The sequence below is a fragment of the Macaca thibetana genome, chromosome 12 (genome assembly GCF_024542745.1).
Source record: "Macaca thibetana thibetana isolate TM-01 chromosome 12, ASM2454274v1, whole genome shotgun sequence".
In the NCBI taxonomy this organism is placed as follows: Eukaryota; Metazoa; Chordata; class Mammalia; order Primates; family Cercopithecidae; genus Macaca; species Macaca thibetana.
Window position 1 is genome coordinate 45,364,017 of NC_065589.1, and position 21,956 is coordinate 45,385,972.

Sequence of the window (21,956 nt, forward strand, 5' to 3'; positions counted from 1 at the left end):
ACTCCTGAAAGGAATTATTGTTTTCTTTTACAGAACTAGGTTATTCTTTCTTTTTTTTTTTTTTTTAAAGAAATTAAGGTCGGGTGTGGTGGCTCACGTCTGTAATCCCAGCATTTTGACAGGCTGAGGCAGGTGGATCACCTGAGGTCAGGGTTCAAGACCAGCCTGGCCAACATGGTGAAACTCCATCTCTACTAAAAAATACAAAAATTAGCAAGGCATGGTGGCAGGCACCTGTAATCCCAGCTACCCGTGAGGCTGAGGCAGAAGAATCGCTTGAACCCGGGAGGCAGAGGTTGCAGTGAGCTGAGATTGCGTCACTGCACTCCAGCCTGGGTGAGCAAGACTCCATATATAAAAAAAAGAGAGAGAGAAAAATTAAAATTGTTTATTTAAAATTGAAATTGTCTGCATATTTCTGATATCCTTTTTTAAAATATGTATACACAGAATATTAAGGCCAAAAACCAGTATTTTTCTTAACATATTTTATACGAGCTCTTTGAAGCTAATCATATTTGGGGGGGAAAATCTCCAAATCTATCCATCTGGTAACAAATGCCTTAATAAAATAAAAGGCATTCACAAACTTCACCGATAATATATTACATAATATATTTAAGATCCGACTTCTCAGATCTTAAAAATCAATGAGCAAGGATAAGGAATTTTTCAAAAACAAATAGTTCAACTTAGGAAAGTCTGCTCTCTTTTTTTTTTTTTGAGACAGAGTTTCGCTCTTGTTGCTCCGGCTGGAGTGCAATGGCGCGATCTTGGCTCATCACAACCTCTGCCTCCTGGGTTCAAGCGATTCTCCTGCGTCAGCCTCCCAAATAGCTGGGATTACAGGCACTCGTCACCACGCCCGGCTCATTTTGTATTTTTAGTAGAGAAGGGGTTTCTACATGTTGGTCAGGCTGGTCTTGAACTCCCGATCTCAGGTGATCTGCCCACCTCAGCTTCCCAAAGTGCTGGGATTACACGCGTGAGCCTGCGCCCGGCCGGAAAGTCTGCTCTTTAGGCATACTACATAAAGGGAGGCCGAGTCTAACTATCATAGAGATTCAAGTGAGCAAGTATATACATATCCCAACGCTAAAGTATGAGAATGTCTGCAGAATGACACACATGAACAGGTGCTAGCCTTAGATTGAACTGGCCTTGAGCTTTGACAGCCGAGTCCTGCTGTTTAACTACAGTCCTAATTTCAAAACTTGAATAAACAAGCCAAAATACAATAGCTAAAAAAAAAAATACAAAAATGCATTAACAAGCAACCTAATGTTACTTTTAAAATACTAATCTTATAAATTAAATCTAAAATGTTTAACATTATGTTTAAAAGTTTCCATTACCTGCTGGGAAAATATTTATTGCTATTCAGAAGACATGCAGCACCATCAAGTGTGTGTCTAGTATAGTCTATAGCAGGACACTACAAAAGAAAGAATATAGAAATGCATCAACAAAGAGCTCTCTCTTAGGTTAGATATATTCATTATATGGGTATACCTTATTCCAAAGACATGAGCATGTTATAAGAAAAAAGTTCCTTATGAATGCTTGTAAAATATGTCATATTAATAAGTAAGGTTTATTATCCCCTTGAATCATATCACAATTCTAGATGATACATAAACCAGTCTCCCATTTTTATTCCCAACATCATACCTACAAGAAAACAACAACTACAGATAAGAAGAATCCTGATTTATTTCTGGTCTCTCCAGGGATGCCTTCTTATATCCTAAACAATATCCCTTACTATGTCCTTGGTACTCTATTATCAATCTAGCAGCCCTCTAAAGAACTTTCTCCCAAATCACCTTTGAATTTTAACATGAAATATCAAAGTTTCCTTATAGTTTAACAAATCTGACTTAATTCTGTTCCATTTATCAGAAACACTGAAAAAAAGAAACAATGAAACACTGTCTCATGGCAACTCAGTAAATTTATTAAAGGAAAAACAAAACTGCAAAGTAATTGTCCTCCTCCAGTCCTCCTGAGGGCTGACAAGGAGCAGCATCAAGGGGAAAGCAGTCTAGAAACAAACCAGGGAGTCAACCAGAAGGAAAAAACAACTAAAGGAAGGAGTAACAATGAGTCTAGCTCAATGACTCTACCCAGTAATTAGATTATTTTTCAAGTTTCAGACTGAAACTGTCACTTAGAAATACAGTTTAATAACTACTAAATATGGCTTAGTGCCATGGCACTAAAAAATTATCTAACAAAAAAGAAGTATTTTTCTAACAATATATCCATAGGAATTTTTGATTAGTGGAGTCATTGCCAAAAACAGTACCACGAGCAATATTTATTGAAAAAAACTACCTTTCTCCAGATACGTGACCACAGATGAGTTGGTCAAAAGCAAATATCCCAAGTCACTGTATTTCTCATATTTGTCATTTGGGTACACCATAGGAGTTTTACAACCTTTAAACCAGAACCATCAAGAGGAATACAGCAGACCCTTGAACAACACAGGTTTGAACTGCATAAATCTACTTATGCTCAGATTTTCCCAGAGACGGCAAGACCAACCCCACTTCTCTTTCTCCTCAGCCTACTCAACGACATGAACACAACAAGCAAGACCTTTATAATGATCCACTTAATGAACAGCAAATATACTTTCTCTTCCTTATGATTTTTCTTAAAAAAAAAAAAAGAAAGAAAGAAAGAAAGAAGGTCTCACTATGTTGACTAGGCCGAACTCCTGGCCTCAAGCGATCCTCCCATGATTTTCTCAATAACATTTTCTTTTCTCTAGTTTACTTCATTGCAATACACTATATAATTCATAGAACATACAAAATGTGTGTCAATTAACTATTATCGGTAAGGCTTCCAATCAACAGTAGGCTATTGGTAATTAAGTTTTGGGGGAGTCAAAAGTTATACTCAAGATTTTCAACTGCACAGAGGGTTGGCATCCCAATTCCAGAGTTGTTCAAGGGTCAACTGTATAATGCAAGCCATATATTTAATTTTAAATTTTCTAGGCCCAACGTGGTAGCTCACGCCTGTAATTCCAGCACTTCAGGAGGCCAAAGTGGGAAGATCATTGAGTCCAGGAGTTCAAGACCAGCGCAGGCAACACAGGGAGATGCCCCTATCTCTACAAAAAATTTGAAAAATTAGCCAGACATGGTGGCACATGACTGTAGTCCCAGCTACCAAGAAGGCTGAGACAGGAGGATTGCTTGAGCACGGGAGGTCAAGGTTGAAGTAAGCCAAGATCAGGCCACTGCATTCCAGCCTGGATAACAGGGTAAGATTCCATCTCAAAAAATTAATTAACTTTCTAAGAGATACATTAAAAAGGTAACGTGAAAGAGGTGAAATTAATTTTAATATTGTAGTTTGACCCACTATATCCAAAATATTACCATTTCAGAAGGTAATTGATATAAAATTAATGGGCTACTTTTTGACTTTTAAGATATAATTGATACAACTAAAATTTGCTCGTAAAAATTCAGTAGTTTCTAGTATATTCACGAAATTGTGCAACCATTACCATTAAATTTCAGAACATTTCAGCATCCCAGAAAGAAACCTTGAACAAATTAGCAGTCACTTCCCATTCTCTCCTTCCCCCAGCCCTAAGCAAAAACTAATCTAGTTTCTGTTTCACAGGATTTGCCTATTCTGGATATTTCATTAAAATGAAATAATATAATAAGTGGTATTTTGTGTCTGGCTTCTATTACGTTTTCAAGGCTTATCCCTGGTGTAGCATGAATCAATACTTCATTCCTTTTTTTAAAATTCAAAACTTTTTAGCCTTTAATGTTTTAAATATATACAAAATGCTGTACTGTATGTTTCTCCCTTTAAGACTTCATTCCTTTTTATGGCTGAATAATATTCCATTGTACACATATACAGTCAGCACTTTGCATCTACAGATTTAACCAACCAGATCAAAACTACTTTTTAAAACCCCATAACAAAAAAAAAAATACAAATTAAGAAATATAGTATAACAACTATTTACATAGCATTTACATTGTATTCAGTATTATACGTAATCTAGAGATGATTTAAAGTATATAGGAGGATGTGCATAGGTCATACGCAAATACTACGCCATTTTACATAAGAGACTTTGGTATCTGTGTTTTTGGTATTCACGGGGGTCCTGGGACCAATCCTCTGAGGATACTGAGGAGATGGCTGCAATACATTTTGCTTATCCATTCATCAGTTGATGGATATTTGGTTGTTTCCATTTTTTGGCTATCATAAATAATGTGACTGTGAATATTCATGTACAAGTCTTTATGCAGATATGTCTTCATTTTGGGGGAACTACATATCAAGGAGTGGAATTCCTGGGTCATATGCAACTCTATGCTTAACCATTTTAAGGAACTTCCAAACTGTTTTTCAAAATAGCTGAAGCATTTTACAATCCCATCATCAATGTTTAGGCGTTCCACTTCACATCTCACCCAGCACTTGTTATTGTCTCTTTTCTATTTTAGCCATTATAGTGGGTGTGAAAGTATATGCCATTTGGGGTTTTGGTGCTTTTTCCTTAACATTTTAAAAAACTGTAGTAAAATATATACAACACAAATTTTTCCATTTTGACCCCCTTTTTTTGGGAGGGGGGAAGGACTCTCACTCTGTCGCCCAGGCTGGAGTGCAGTGGCGTGATCTCCACTCACTGCAAGCTCCGCCTCCAGGGTTCATGCCATTCTCCTGCCTCAGCCTCCCAGTAGCTGAGACTACAGGCACATGCCACCATGCCTGGCTAATTTTTTGTATTTTTAGTAGAGACAGGGTTTCACCTTGTTAGCCAGAATGGTCTCGATCTCCTGACCTCATGATCCACCCACCTCGGCCTCCTGAAGTGCTGCGATTACAGGAATGAGCCACCAAGCCCGGACAGCTATTTTGACCATTTTTAAATGTACAATTTAGTGGCATTAGTTTACAATATTGTGCAATCATCATCACTGTTTCCAACTCCCAAACAGAAACTATTATGGCCAGGCATGGTGGCTCACGCCTATAATCCCAGCACACTGGGAGGCCAAGGCAGGTGGATCACTTGACACCAGGAGTTTGAGACCAACCTGGTCAACATGGTGAAACTCCATCTCTACTAAAAATACAAAAATTAGCCAGGCATGGTGGTGCACACCTGTTGTCCCAGCTATTCAGGAGCCTGAGGCAGAGAACTGCTTGAGCCTGGGAGGTGGGGGCTACAGTGAGCCGAGATTGCGCCACTGCACTCCAGCCTGGGCGACAGAGTGATACTCTCTTAAAAAAAAAAAAAAAAAAAAAAAAAAAAAAAGAAGAAGAAAAAAAAGAAACTCGGCTGGGCGCAGTGGCTCACACCTATAATTCCAGCACTTTAGGAGGCCGAGGTGGGAGGATCACATGAGGTCAGGAGTTTGAGGCCAGCCTGGCCAACATGGTGAAACCATGTCTCTACTAAAAATACAAAAATTAGCCAGGTGAGGTGGCACATGCCTGTAATCCCAGTTACTTGGGAAGCTGAGACAGGAGAATTGCCTGAACCTGGGAGGTGGAGGTTGCAGTGAGCCGAGATTGCGCCACTGCACTCCAGCCTAGGCAACAGAGCAAGACTCTTGTCTCCAAAAAAAATAAAATAAAATAAAATAAATAAATAAATAAATAAGTCTATTACCCTTAAGCACTAACTTCCCACACCTCCCATCCTTTGGCATGTGGTAGTTATACTGAATGTGATAAATTCAATTTATCTAACTACCTTCTGTCTATAATAATTTATTCACTCTAGATAAGTGGAATGCTACAGTATCTGTCCTTTTGCATTTGACTTGTTTCACTCCACATAATACATACTGGATTTTAAAGGTTCATCTATGTTGTAGCATGTATCAGAACTTCATTCCCTTTCACGGTTTTATAATATTCCATTGTATGTCTATGCTACATTTTGTTTCTCCATTCCCAGAGTTGTTTCCCTTTTTCTAATCAAGCATGGTTGTAGGGGAGACAATGTTAATCAGCTTAACAATAATGCACAACCCTCACATTAACTGTCTGTGGTTTTGAGATCTGCCTTAATAACTAATGTTGAGCATCTTTTCATGTGCTTACTGGCCATTTCTGAATCTTTTTTTGAGACATGGTTTCTCTCTGTCACATAGGCTGGAGTGTAGTGGTGTGATCTTTGCTTACTTCAACCTTGAGCCCTTGGGCTCAGGTGATTCTCCCACCTCAGTCTCCCAAGTAGCTGGGACTACATGTGCACACCATCACACTGAGCTAATTTTTTGTATTTTTAGTAGAGATGGGGTTTTACCATGTTGGCTAGGCTGGTCTCGAACTCCTGACCTCGGGTGACCCACCCACTTTGGCCTCCCGAAGTGCTGGGATTACAGGCGTGAGCCACTGCACCCGGCCTTACTGTCTTCGAAATCCAGTATTTATTTTGTGTTTACAGCACATTTCAATTTTGACTACCCACATTTCAAGTGCTACACAGCTACATGTGACTCATGGGTTACCATATCACTCTATCTTTAGACCTTTAACTGGTTTCTGAATTTTTCTTAATTTGGATGACATTTTGCCTTGTTTTCGCTGCCTTCCCTTCACCTTCCGCCAATTAATTCTAGGTAACTATTCCTAATCTGTAACAGTTATAACAGCAAAAAGATGGCAAAATATAGCAGGTTACAAAATACTACGTAATGGTGTTTACAAATTTACATATTATATTTTTCCAAATATATAATCATAATGCTACTGCAAGTGATCACAATCAGCATGTGACTGTGAGGGCTTGCAGACAGTAAGTTATAATGTTTGTTGCCTAGAAGCACTATTTGTATAATTTACTCTATATGCTGAATGTCTCTCTTTAATTCTCAAGGATACTGAATAAACGATTATCGGTGCTAAGTATTCTGCTTCTCTCACTTCAGAATCTACCTAGTGATTTTAATCCATGAGAGCAATTTTCTTAGCTTAGTTTGTCAGTTCCTATAGTTTCCTGACTAAGCAGTTATTTGAAAAGAGTTCAGAAAGTGTCCTTTCAAATTGTTCTTTTGTTTGTATTTTTACAGTAATTCCATTCAATATAACTACCACTTGGAAATCCTACTATCACCCTCCCTTGACACATGGCCAGTTCAATAGATCTGGGCTTCAGCAAGCAATGCTGCAATTCTAAGACTCATTTACAGGTCTTAATGCTAATGACTATCCTTTCATTTAATATTAATCAAGAAAGAAGTGGATATGAGAATGACAGTATATTTAAGAGTCATAACACATCACAAACTGGGTATCACTTCCACTCTAAAGAAAGAATAATACATCATTACTATGTGCCAGAACAAAACTAGCCTTGATTCAGCCTTCTTGATTCAGTTTCCTAATTGCAATAATCACATCATTCACTACATTAAGTAGCCAACTTCAGAGAATTATCAATGAAACCACTATGTGGATTTTCCCAGATGCAGACAGATACAATCTTAATACTGCTTCAATTAATTAACACAAAAATGTAACATCCTGAATGAAATCAGTCTTCCAAATAAGTACTACTCTCTTAGGTACCAAATACTCCTTATTTTGGAGCATTTATCCTTTTTGAAACAAAAAACACCAGACACTGATTTTTGCAACTAGGGCCTCACTTGTCTTCAAGCCTTAGAAGTCTATCAATATAATGACCACTTCGAGGTCTGTGATTCTACAGAATCGGCCTAACCCAATATCCCCAATGAGTCAGTGTCAAGTAAAAAGTAATTGTAACAGATTAAATGGGAATACAGATTAAGGGAAAAGCAATGCATACTTTAAACAACCCAGTTGTAAAGACTATTTTTGAGACAACTAAGGAAAAGTACACTGGGTATCAAATGATATGAAGAAGTTTTTAAAATAAGAAAAAGTAAAAAATTAATAAATAAGAAAAAGTATAGTAAGCCAGGTACAGTGGTTCACATCTATAATCCCAGCACTTTGGGAGACTGAGGTGGGCAGATTACTTGAGGTCAGGAGTTTGAGACCAGGCTTGCCAATACAGCAAAACCCCATCTCTACTAAAAATATAAAAATTAGCCTGGCATGGTGGCGCATGCCTGTAATCTCAGCCACTCAGGAGGCTGATGCACAAGAATCTCTTGAATCTGGGAGACAGAGGTTGCAGTGAACTGAGATCACACCTCTGTACTCCAACCTGGACAACAGAGTAAGAATCCATCTCGAAAAAACAAAACAAAAAAAAAACAAAAAACCGCTACGGCCTATAGTCTTACCTTGATAAAAACTAAGTAAGGAGAAAAACAACATGAATATTTAAAAGCTCAAAAGTAACATCTCTATTTAAACTAGGCATCAAAGAGTAATCAATAGTTCTTCCTATCAAAAGAAATAATCTGAACAAAAACCTAAATAGGTGTATCTCAATCATTACACAGTAGATATCAGCACAATGTGACAGATGTTAATCTGTAATAGCCAGTGGATCATGAAGTGAGTTCTAGCCCATGTAATTGCCCAATCATGAAAAATGATGCTTATCATAAGAAATCCTAAAATAGCGCTGCAGTAATAACCTCACAACAAGCAACTCAAAATGAAATAGCAAAATAAACAGTGAACTAAAACCCTAAAAACTTGTCTACCATTGTCTTGAGAGAGGTTTAGGCTATAATTATTTTATTAGTTACTCTATTTCATAAATCCTCACCTCTTTTGGAGTTTTATGAGCTGCACAAAGAAAAATCCATTGTTCAGTTGCTGTCATTTGTGTGCAAGTATCTGGATGGCATTCACTCTGTTAAAAATAATTAATTTCTTAATATGTAAAATAATAATGAAAAAGCTTATCATTTAGGTTACTATATTTCCATAACAAATTCTAGAAGTTAGAAATTTGGAGAAGTTTTTGTAAGCACATAAAGCTATAAAAACAGAGAAAAAAAATCAGAACTTTCAATTACAACTTTGATTTAAAGAAAATATTACCTGAAGTTTGACAGCAAGTCCATTTAGCTCAAGGCAGAACTGCCTGAAAATGCAAATACATAAATAAAAAGTCATTATCTATTCTCCACAGCAATTTTTAGAATATTAGCTGCAAAACGAGAATCCCATCAGTATCATTCCTCCTCCCTCACTACCATTATCAAAACCAGCTGAACAGACGACGACACATTTCTTCTAAAGGCTTACAGATTAAAAATAGAAAACCAATAACTCTCATAACATTCAATACCAGAGTTCAGTGAGCTGATCATTCTCTTATATACTAGAAATTAGTACAATTTTTCAGTGAAGTAATTTGGAAATATTTACCAAGACTTTTAGGAAGTGTATACTTTTTGACTAAGTCATTCTTCTAAGAATCTATTGTAATGAAATAATCAGATCTGCATGCAGATAAATGTATAAACATGTTCACAGGAGTTATATATGCATATGAGAAAATTTCTGTATTGTAGAAAAATTCAGCAACTGGAGGGTAATAAAATGTTGGTATACAGAAACACACAAAGAAATTACAGCAGGGCACGGTGGCTCAGGCCTGTAATCCCAACACTTTGGGAGGCCGAGGCAGGCGAATCACCTGAGGTCAGGAGTTCAAGACCATCCTGGCCAAAATGGTGAAACTCCATCTCCACAAAAATACAAAAATTAGCCAGGCATGATGGCGATGCCTGTAATCTCAGCTATTTGGGAGGCTGCCAAGGGAGAATTGCTTGAACCTGGGAGGCAGAGGTTGCAGTGAGCCGAGATTACACTACTGCACTCCAGCCTAGGCGACAGAGTAAGGCTCCATCTCAAAAAAAACAAAAACAAAAACAAAATTACATTACAATTACATTAAGGCCATCAGTTTTAGACAGTTATGTGATAAAAAGACAATCTTCTATGTCACAAAGACAGTTTTATAGCTGTCAAAATACTGAACGTGTTCCCTCCAAAAGTCCTACCTATTAATATTTAGTTCAATGTATCAAGTTAGATAAATCAATACTATGTTTCCTCATCAGAAAAAATTGAATCATTTTGGTTCCCAAAACAATGCAAAGCTAAAACCTATATAATCAGAAGACAAAAAAAAAAAAAAAAATCCCTCCAAAAAAGAAAAAAACCAGGATATATATGAACAAATTTGGTAGGAAAAACTTTAGTTACTGCACATTGTAACAGAAGAAAACAAAAAGGCAAGAGTCAAATTTTCAGTTGTTTGTAACTGCATTTCCTTTCCAGATGCCTAATAATGCTGTCCTTAGATTACAAAAATAACATTATTTCTAAATCACCATATCACCGTCTACTGCCCCCTATCAAGTAGGCTGCATGTTATGTGTTTTTTAGTTGTTTTCCACTAAGTGGTAATAAAGACTGGTTGTGATAAGTTTCTTACCTAACCTAACCCTTTTACAGCCAATAGCAAAATTAAGTTGATTCAGCAGTGCTGTGGGTATCATCTGTGGCAAATAATGCAAAACTTACAGCTTCAAGTTAATTTAATACAGGGCTAACATGTATACAGTTGTGCAGCTGAAGAGACCAACCAGAGCTGGAATCCAGCCTACATTCCAGGAACCTCACATGTATCCTGACATAAAGGAGTAACTTTTCCTAATCACTAAGACTCAATATGAGTTAGTGGGAGATTTGACTGAAGTCATGACCCAATTCAAATTAACATCATTATATAATCAACTACATTAACTAAAAATGGCAAGTGTACAGCCTCAAATCAATAAAGGATATATGCAAAAACAAACAAAACTCTTCCTGGTCAACTAATAAAAATATACACAATACAATAAAGAGATAAAAGAATATATACATGATAGTCCAAAAAGTGGTCAGCAGAAAAAAATAACAAAAGTAAAAATAGCATCAGAACAAATGAAATACTTGTGAGCAATATTTTATGTGAAGTTTTATGTAATGCTTTATATAACGTATGTTTCATAGAATAAGTTCAATAGGGAGGTAAATGTTTTCTTAGACCTGAAAAAAAAAAACTCTTGTACACTAAAATCAGCCCTTATTTGTTAGGAATTATGCTTGTAATGGAAAAAAAGGCCAACCACGGTGACACACGCCTGTAATCCCAGCACTTTGGGAGGACAAGGCAGGCGGATCACAAGGTCAGGAGAGCAAGAACATCCTCATCAACATGGTGAAACCCCGTTTCTACTAAAAATACAAGAATTAGCTGGGCATGGTGGCGTGCGCCTGTAGTCCCAGCTACTTGGGAGGCTGAGGCAGGAGAATTGCTTGAACCTGTGTGGCGGAGGTTGGAATGAGCGGAGATCACACCACTGCACTCCAGCCTGGTGACAGAGCGAGACTTGAGACTCCTGTCTCAAGAAAAAAAAAGAAAGAAAAAGAAAAAAACATGCTCACCTACTTTCATCATTAATGCCAAAGCATAAGAAAGCAGTTATTTTCAAGGCTGATTAAAAATAAAGCAAAGGATGTACTACATTGAAGTGCTGTCTTGGGTTGTAAAATGGGAAAATACCTACAAACTCATCTTTCAATTATTGTGCATTCAGATATGTAAAAAAGTTAGAAATAGTCAAGTAATTTGTCTAAAAATCAGCAAAGGGTACAAAGAAGTCTTAGCATCCTGAAATTGCTGAACTGTTATGACACGACATAATGTCTGGGCCATATCTAAAGAAGCATGCAGCATCAAAAAGTAAGTATTTTTTAAAAGTGCCTTGTCTTCAAGTTGAGGCACACAACACAGGAAACATGGTCAAATTTATTCAGGAAAAGTCATATTTCTACTCTACTTATCTAAAAATCAACTTACAAATAATAAGCCCCAATGAACACATACTGCACTCTCTATATTTATTAATAATCTGTCAACTCATCCCAGCTCCCATTTGCACTGGAAAATTTATAATTTCAAGAAACACCTAGTAACTTCAGAATATATCTACTTCTAAAGTTATCTCCACCTATCCACTAGTTATCAATTTTTTCATTCAAAGGGTATTACAAAAAGTACCAAAACTCCTTACTTCAGGATTACAATTAATCTCTATTTACCAAAGACAAGACTGGAAGTTTGCAATAATTTACAGGTAACTTATCAGATACCAAGCCTAGACTAGGAACTAGAAGTAATCCTCCACAAAAACATAAAGTGGCCAAGTGCAGTGGCTCATGCCTGTATAATCCCAGTGCTCTGGCAGGCCGAGATGGGAGGATCACTTGAGCCCAGGATTTCAGGACCAGCTTGGACAACACAGTGAGACTCCATCTCTACAGAAACAAAGGGGGGAAAAAAAAAGACAAGTCGGGCACGGTGGCTCACGCATGTAATACCAGCACTTTGGGAGGCCGAGGCGGGCGGATCATGAAGTTAGGAGTTCGAGACCAGCCTGGCCAACATAGTGAAACCCCATCTCTACTAAAAATACAAAAATTAGCCGGGCATAGTGGCACATGCCTGTAGCCCAGCTACTCAGGAGGCTGAGGCAGGAGAATCACTTGAACCCGGGAGGCAGAGGTTGTGGTGAGCAGGGATTGTACCACTGCACTCCAGCTTGGGTGACGGAGTGAGACTCTGTCTCAAAAAAAAAAAAGACAATAGATGACACAAAGTTATGCATAAATGGGGAAATGGAAATACCGTATTAGTGGTTAAGAGATACAATTAAGGAAAACCATGAAATAAGATAATAAAACCCAGGCTGGCATGGTGGTAATCCCAGCACTGTGGGAGGCCAAGGTGGGCAGATTGCTTAAGCCCCGGAGTTTGAGACCAGCCTAGGCAACATGGTGAAACCCTGTCTCTACAAAAAATATAAAAAACTAGACAGGCTAGTGGCATTCACTAGTAGTAGTCCCAGCTACTCAGGAGGCTGAGATAGGAGGATTGCTTCAGTATGGGAGACAGAGGCTGCAATGCGCCAAGATTGCACCACTGCACTCCAGCCTAGGCAACAGATCAAGACCCTGTTTTAAAAAAAAAAAAAAAGGTGGGGATAATAAGGCCCAAATCAATAAATGTAGAAAGGGTGGCTCAATACTTTGGGAGGATAAGGTAGGAAGATTGCTTGAATCCAGGAGATTGAGACTAGCCTGGGCAACATAATGAGATCCTGTCTCTACAAAAAACTAAAAACATTAGTGAGGCATGCTGGCACACGCCTGTAGTCCCAGCTACTCTGGAAGCTGACGTAGGAGGATCACTTGAGCCTCGGAGGTAGAGGCACAGTAAGCAGTGATTGCACCACTGCACTCTAACATGGGCAATAGAGTGAGACTCCATCTCAAAAAAAAAGAAAAGTAGAGAGGTGCAGAGGCAGGTCCAAGTTATCAGCTCTGAAACCACCTTTCAAAACGAGTGACTCTGTAGCATACTTTGATCTGGAAACAACCAGTGAAGAAAGCTGAGAACCTTGTGACACTGAAAATGCCAAAGCTTTAAAATTTGGCTTCTTAGTCTGCAGTTACATAGTAAATTTTACGATTCATAATTATCATTAATATGAAAGTTAGTTTCGTGAGAGGAACTATTAGCATTTTGATGTAACATAAGGACCTACCTTAAATGTTCATACTTCCAAACACCTTCATCTTGGCCTTCAGGTGGTTCAAGAATTTTGTCAATATTGGAGCAATCTGCTCTTATGTTCTGTTGAATATACTAAAAACAAAGAAGTTCTTATGGTTAATTAAATTATACCACCTGGTAAATCTTATATTAAGTACATATAATTTTTGAATACGTAACTGCTCTTGTGGTTCAACTTGGGTTATACACTAAATAGGAAACCAAGTATAGAATCATAATCAGTAACTCAGAAAAAAGTAGGTTACCCTTACTTATTTACTTATTTATCCTTCAATTCTACTTCATTTGTATAGAATCTACTACATAAATGCAGATATTGTATTTGTCAGGACTGTAACTGGGATCAAAATTGCAAACTGTAAATTTTTTTTTTTTCTATTTTTTTGAGACAGGGTCTCACTGCATCACCCAGGCTGGAGTACAGTGGCGCAATCTCAGATCACTGCAATATCCACCTCCTGGGCTCAAGCAATCCTCCCAACTCAGCCTCCTGAGGAACTGGAACTACATGCTGAGCTAACTTTTCTGTATTTTGTAGATACAGGATTTCGCCATAGGCAATGTAAATATAACTATGGTACATATTGTGATTCCGTTTATACGAAGTGTCTAGAATAAGAAAATCTATTGAGACAGAAAATAGATTTGTACCGGCGTAGGGCTTGAGGGCAGAGAGGAAGGCAGAGGAGACCAAAGATGGCTGCTAATGGGGATGAGTTTTCCTTTAAGAAAGGATAAAAATGTTCTAAAAGGCCAGGCATGGGGGCTCATGCTTGTAAGGCCAGCACTTTGGGAGGCCAAGGCGGGCAGATCACGAGGTCAGGAAATCAAGACCATCCTGGCTAACATGGTGAAAACCTACCTCTACTAAAAATACAAAAAAAAATTAGCAGGGCGTGGTGGTACACACCTGTAGTCTCAGCTGCTCCGGAGGCTGAGGCAAGAGAATCGCTTCAACCCGGGAGGCGGAGGTTGCAGTGAACCAAGATCGCGCTACTGCACTCCAGCCTGGGCAACAAAGCGAGACTCCGTCTCAAAAACAAAACAACAAAAAAAAGTTATAAAATTAGACTGTAGTGATGGCTGTGCAACCTTGTGAATATAATCACTCTAACTGTACAGGGATTTATATGGTACGTTCATTAGACCCAATAAAAGTTGTTTTAAATAACTAAGTTTAAAAAAAAGGCAAGGGAGGGTCACTTTCAATTTTTAAAATGTAATAACATAAAAATTTAAATTTCAGATCTCTGTAATGCTTTATGCAATCTTTTTGATATTCTGAAATCTGAATAGGTTAGAGTAAAAGGGTGGTTACAAAAACTAACTATAAGGCCTTCTTGAGCCAATCAATTTTGCCTACTTCAGACAATCTTTCTTAAATATCACTTGGGTACTCAAAAACTTTTTTTCCCAAACAAAAGGTCTCACATATTTAGTACTGAACCAGCCTACTGCAGAGCATAGAAACCAAAAGAAAAACCATTGTTCCAATACAGCATGTCCAACTGTCCAGATGATGGTGACATTTTCAGCTTGATATGGTGACATGATAGTGATCTTGATACAATATTAAATATGTGTGCCATCTCATGTAAAAATTCCTTCTAGACCCAGTTTGTTTTTTTTTTCCAATGTCTCCTCTTAGAATTGTACCTGATTTTATTACTCAGTTTTCATCTGAATCCACTGGGGAATGCAACGATTTTGCTTTTGTTTCTTGGTTGGGAATCACTTGATTCTAAAAGTCTTGTGGGAAGGCATGGCAAAGAACAGAGTCATGCACACACACCACGATGACAGGGAAAGGGATCAAACACTTTTTTTTTAGATGGAGTGTTGCTCTTGTTGCCCAGGCTGGAGTGCAATGGCTCGGCCTTGGCTCACCACAACCTCCGCCTCACGGGTTCAAGCGATTCTCCTGCCTCAGCCTCCTGAGTAGCTGGGAATACAAGCACCCGCCACCACGCCTGGCTACTTTTTGTATTTTTTGTGGAGACGGGGTTCACCATGTTGGTAAGGCTGGTCTCGAACTCCTGACCTCAGCGGATCCACCCACCTCGGCCTCCCGAAGTGCTGGAATTACAGGCGTGAGCCACCGTCCCCAGTCTCAAACATGTTTTAATCACTCTTTAATTATTACTGAAACCACTCTCCCTGATATTTTTTATCTCATCCTAATGTTTCAAAGTTTTGATTCTCCCTCTCCTTGAGGAGATACAGGTAAATTGTATACCTTCTCCACAGGCCACCTCAAATTCCATGTCACAATTCTGTCCAAATCTCTCATTCCCCTAGTACACTCAAGCACTCCCTGATTATTCGAATCCTCACAGAACTCCATCCGATTTCCTGCCATATTTGTAATTTGTACACATTAGCAATCTGTCTATTCATTTTTGTCTTTCCTGTTCCCACTACACCTTCTATGGATAGAACTTTTTTTTGTTTTTGAGATAAGAGTCTCACTCTGTCACCCAGGCTGGAGTGTAGTGGTGCAATCTCAGCTCACTACAACCTCTGCCTTCCGGGTTCAAGTGATCCTATTGTCTCAGCCTTCGGAGTAGCTGGGATTATAGGCATGCGCCACCATGCCCAGCTAATTTTTGTATTTTTAGTAGAGACGGGGTTTCACCATGTTGGTCAGGCTGGTCTTGAAGTCCTGACCTCAAGTGATCCACCTGCCTCAGCCTCCCAAAGTGCTGGGATTACAGGCGTAAACCACCGCACCTAGCCTTCTATGGCTAGAACTCTTAGCAGCATTTATTTCACACTTAATAGCACAACTTACTAGCGCTTACTTTCATGTGTCTCCTTCATACAGCAAGTCCCTGAACACAGAGACTTTTATTTATTTATTTATTTATTTTTGAGATAGTTTTGTTCTGTCACCCAGGCTAGAGTGCAGTGGCGCTATCTTGGCTCACTGCAACCTCTGCCTCCTGGGTTCAAGCAATTCTTCTGCCTCAGCCTCCCAAGTAGCTAGGATTACAGGTGTGTGCCACAACACCTGGCTAATTCAAGACTGCCTAGGCTAATTCAAGGCCACCTAAGCTAGTTTTGAACTCCTGGGCTCAAGCAATTATTCCACCTCAGCCTCCCAAAGTAATGGGATTACAGGCACGAACCACTGGGCCCAGCCCAATTTTAATTATTTAACCATATATTTAGAAACTGACTTTACATATATAATTACTAAATTTTGTTATTAAGTGGAGTTACAAGCCTCAATCTTGAAGACATCTAGAATCGTTTTATTGATACCAATTTATGTAAAGCAAAAAAGAAATCCTTAACTTAGAAATAAAACAAAAATGTCATTTTGGCGAGTCACAATGGCTCACTCCTATAATTCCAGCACTTTGGGAGGCAGAGGCGGGCAGATCACCTGAGGTCAAGAGTTCAAGACCAGCCTGGCCAACATGATGAAATCCCGTCTCTATTAAAAATACAAAACCTGGCTGGGCATGGTAGCACACACCTGTAATCCCAGCTACTGGGAGACTGAGGCAGGAAAATCACTTGACCCTGGGAGGTGGAGGTTGCTGTGAGCAGCAATCATACACTATTGTACTCCAACCTGGCAGTGAGACTATCTCAAAAAAAAGTCATTTTGTTTTCTATAATGAGTCCTCCATACTTTTATGCAACAGAGGCAACTATCATTTTTTTTAAAATGAGCTAAGAAGGCTGGATGAGGTGGCTCCTGCCTATAATCCTAGCATTTTGGGGGGCCAAAGCAGGTGTATCACAAGGTCAGGAGTTTGAGAGCAGCCTGGTCAATATGGTGAAACCCCATCTCTAATAAAAATACAAAAATTAGCCAGGCATGGTAGCACATGGAGGTTGAGGCAGGAGAATTGCTTGAACCCAGGAAGCAGAGGTTGCAGTGGGCCTAGATCATGCCACTGAACTCCAGCCTGGGCAACAGAGCAAGACTCTGTCTCAAAAAAAAAAAAAAAACGTACTTGAAGAAATAATGCTAAAAAGTTTCCAAGTTTGTAAAAAGATTTAAGCTTGCAAATTCAAGAAGCTGAGTAGGCTGGGAAAAAAAAGAGGAATAGGAAATTATTGTTTAATATGTATAGAATTTCAGTTGGGGAAGATAAAAAATTTCTGGACACGGATGGTGGTGATGGTTGCACAATGGAAATGTACTTAATGCCACAGAACTGTACACTTTAAAATAGCAAAAACGATAAATTTTATGTCTCATATATATTGCCACAATTTAAAAAAAAGCTGAGTGAACATCAACAAGGTAACCCCAAAGAAATCTACATCCAGACACATCATAATCAAATGGCTAAAACCCAAAGATAAGTCCAGGTGTGGTAGCTCAGATCTGTAATCCCAGCACTTTGGAAGACCAAGGCAGGAGGATCACTCAAGCCCAGGAATTAGAGATCAGCTTGGGCAACATAGTAAGACCACATGTCTACAAAATATAAAAATTAGCCAGGCATGGTGATGTATGCCTGTAGTACCAGCTACTTGAGAGGCTGAGTTGGAAGCATTGCTTGAGCCTAGGAAGTCCAGGCTGCAGTGAGCCATGATCATGCCACTGTACACCAGCCTGGAATGAGAGAGTGAAAAAAAAAAAAGGAAAAAGAAAAAAGAAAATACCACTAAAGAAGAGAGAAGAGGCCGGGCGCGGTGGCTCAAGCCTATAATCCCAGCACTTTGGGAGGCCGAGATTGGCGGATCACAAGGTCAGGAGATCGAGACCATCCTGGCTAACACAGTGAAACCCCGTCTCTACTAAAAAATACAAAAAAAACTAGCCGGGCGAGGTGGCGGGCGCCTGTAGTCTCAGCTACTCGGGAGGCTGAGGCAGGAGAATGGCGTGAACCCGAGAGGAGGAGCTTGCAGTGAGCTGAGATCCGGCCACTGCACTCCAGCCTGGGTGACAGAGCAAGACTCCGTCTCAAAAAAAAAAAAAAAAAGACAGAAGAATCTGAATGACGGCTTCTTTCTCATCCGAAACCATGGAAGCAAAATGGCAAAACATTTTTAAAGTGCTGAAAGACTTAGCAGGCTGAGGCAGGAGGACTGCTTGAGGCCAACAGTTCAAGACCAGCCTAGGCAACACAGCCAGACCACGTCTCTACAAAAAAAAAAAAAAAAAAAAAAAAAAAGTCAGTCAGGGGTGGTGTGCAACTGTAGTCATAGCTACTCAGAAAGCTGAGGTGACAGAATCTCTTAAGTTCAGGAGTTTAAGGCTGCAGTAAGCTATGATCATACCACTGCACTCCAACCTGGCGAAAGAGTGAGACACTGTCTTAAAAAAGATAAAAATAGCCGGGCGCGGTGGCTCACGCCTGTAATCCCTGCACTTTGGGAGGCCGAGGCGGGCGGATCACGAGGTCAGTAGATCGAGACCATCCTGGCTAACACGGTGAAACCCCATCTCTACTAAAATACAAAAAATTAGCCGGGCGCGGTGGCGGGCGCCTGTAGTCCCAGCTACTCCGGAGGCTGAGGCAGGAGAATGGCGCGAACCCGGGAGGCGGAGCTTGCAGTGAGCCGAGATGGTGCCACTGCACTCCAGCCTGGGCGACAGAGTGAAGACTCCGCCTCAAAAAAAAAAAAAAAAAAAGATAAAAATAGAGTCCAGGCACGGTGACTCACACCTGTAATCCCAGCACTTTGGGAAGCTGAGGAGGGTGGATCACGAGGTCAGGAGTTCAAGACCAGCCTGGCCAAGAAGGTGAAACCTCGCCTCTACTAAAAATACAAAAATTAGCCAGGCACGGTGGCAGGTGCCTGTTATCCCAACTACTCAGGAGGCTGACGGAGGAGAATCGCTTGAAACCAGGAGGCGGAAGTTACAGTGAGCCAAGATCATGCCACTGCACTCCAGCCTGGGAGACAGACTGAGACTCCATCTCAAAAATAAATAAATAAAAAATAAAAATATAAAAATGTAAATAAGGCCGGGAGGCCAGGCGGGGTGCCACATGCCTGTAATCACAGCAATTTGGGAGGCTGAGGCAGGCAGACCACAAGGTCAAGATATCAAGACCATTCTGGCCAACGTGGTGAAAACTTGTCCGTACTAAAAATACAGAACTTAGCTGGGTGTGATGGCAGGAGCCTGTAGTCCCAGCTACTCGGGAGGCAGAGGCAGGAGAATGGCTTGAATCTGGAGGTGGAGGTTGGAGTGAGACTAGATTGCGCCACTGCACTCCAGCCTGGGCGACAGAGCAAAACTATCTCAAAATAAATAAAATAAATAAATAAACAAAAGGCCAGGCACAGTGGCTCACACCTATAATCCCCGAACTCTGGGAGGCTGAGGTGGATGGATCACTTGAGGTCAGGAGTTCAAGACCAGCCTGGCCAATATGGCAAAACCCAGTCTCTACTAAAAATAGAAAAATGAGGCGGGTGTGGTGGCATACACCTGTCGTCCCAGCTACTGAGGAGGCTGAGGCAGGAGAATCATTTGAACCCAGGAGGTGGAGGCTGCAGTGAGCCAAGATCACGCCACCATACTCCAGTCTAGGTGACAGAGCGAGACTCCGCCTCAAAATAAATACATAAATAAATAAATAAAAATGTGCTAAAAGGAAAGAGTTGCCAAGCCAGAATTCTATATCCAACAAAAATATTCTTTAGAAATGAAGATCAGCTGGGCATGGTGGCTCACGTCTGTAATCCCAGTACTCTGTGGGGCTGAGGCAGGCAAGTCAAGAGTTCAAGACAAGCCTGGCCAACATGGTGAAACGCTGTCTATACTAAAAATACAAGAATTAGCTGGGGGTGGTGGCACACGCCTGTAATCCCAGCTACTCGAGAGGCTAAGGCAGGAGAACTGCTTGGACTCAGGAGGCTGAGGCAGGAGAATTGCTTAGTCAGTGAGCCCAGATCACGCCACAGCACTCTGGTCTGAGTGACAGAGCAAGACTGTCTCAAAAAAAAAAATGAATTGCTAAAGGAAGTTCTTCAGACAGAAAATAATACAAACTAAATTGGGAACATCAGGAGCGGGAGATATTATAAATATCTGGGTATAAACATAATAGACTGTTCTCATGACTTCTTTAAAATACATTTGACAGGTGAAAGCAAAAAGATTAACGATGGGGTTTTCAATGTATACTGATGTAATATATGGCAACTATAGTATAAAGGGAGAGGAAAAGGGGTGCATATGATAGTAAAGTTTCTACATTTCAATTAAAGTGGTAGAACACTGATTTTAAGTAAACTGCGTAGAGTAACCATTTAGTAATCAAGTATATAAAGATGTCAAAGTTAGAATTAAAACAGAGTACTAAAAATGTTCAAATAACCCTTAAAAAGACAGAAAAGGGGAAACGGGAACAAACAAAAAGCCTAGAAGGAACTAAAAAGTAATAAAATGGTAGGTCTAAATCTAAATAATAGTAAACATTCAGCACATCAATGTTAAATGGTCGAATATACCAATTAAAAGAGAAAGTCTGTCAAAATAAACTAAGAAATATGACCCAACCATATGCTGTCTAGAAGAAACTTACTTCAAACATAATTATATAGGTAGGTCAAAAGGATGAAAAAAGAAATACTATACAAATATAAATCAAAAGAAAGTTAGCAGGAATGCAAAGGTGGTTCAACATTTAAAAAAACAACAACAATGCAACATACTATATTAATATACAAAGGGAAAAAAACACACTATCATACTGATGCAGAAAAGATATCTGACAAAATCCAACATCTTTTCATGATAAAACTACTCAGAAAACTAGGTATAAAATGAAATTTCCTCAACATGATTAAGGGCATTCATGAAAAACTCACAGCTAACCTCAGACTCAATGGTGAAAAACTAAAAGCCCTTCCCTTAAAACCCAAATGAGACAAGGATGCTCACTTTCACCACCACTATTCAACACTGTACTAAAGTTCTAGCCAGAGCAACTAGACAAGATAAAGAAATAAAAGGCATCTCATTTGGAAAGGAAGTGGTAAAACTATCTCTATCCACAAATTACATGATCCTATATATACGAAATCCCGAAGAATCCACAAGGACGTTACTCTAAGTGCAAAATGATTCAGCAAAGTCATAGAATACAAGATGAATACACAAAAATCAGTTTTGTTTCTATATACCTGTAGAATCTAAAAAGGAAGAAAACAATTCCACTTACAATAGCACCTAAAAACTTTTAACTACCTAGAAATAGATTTAAATAAGGAGATTTTTTTTGCAGACTGAAAACTACAAAACATTGCTGCAATTAAAGAAGACCTAAATAAATGGAAAGACATCTTGTGTGCATGAGTAAGAAGGCTTAATATTGTTAAGATGTCAACGCTACCTAAAGCAATCTAGAGATACGAGACAATCTCTAGCTAAATTCCAACTGAC

The 21,956-nt window shown here is 39.4% G+C and overlaps 1 protein-coding gene across 1 annotated transcript in view; it reads right to left on the reverse strand.

Annotated features, from left to right (window-relative positions):
- Window positions 1-21,956, reverse strand: part of HSPE1 (heat shock protein family E (Hsp10) member 1) — a 54,475-nt gene that overhangs the window by 2,694 nt on the left and 29,825 nt on the right. Inside the window, exons 4-7 of the mRNA XM_050750747.1 lie at window positions 13,563-13,663; window positions 8,998-9,040; window positions 8,720-8,806; window positions 1,356-1,435 (exon numbers count right to left, since the gene is read on the reverse strand). Of these exons, the coding sequence (XP_050606704.1) occupies window positions 1,356-1,435; window positions 8,720-8,806; window positions 8,998-9,040; window positions 13,563-13,663 (311 nt within the window). The remainder of the gene's footprint in view (window positions 1-1,355; window positions 1,436-8,719; window positions 8,807-8,997; window positions 9,041-13,562; window positions 13,664-21,956) is intronic.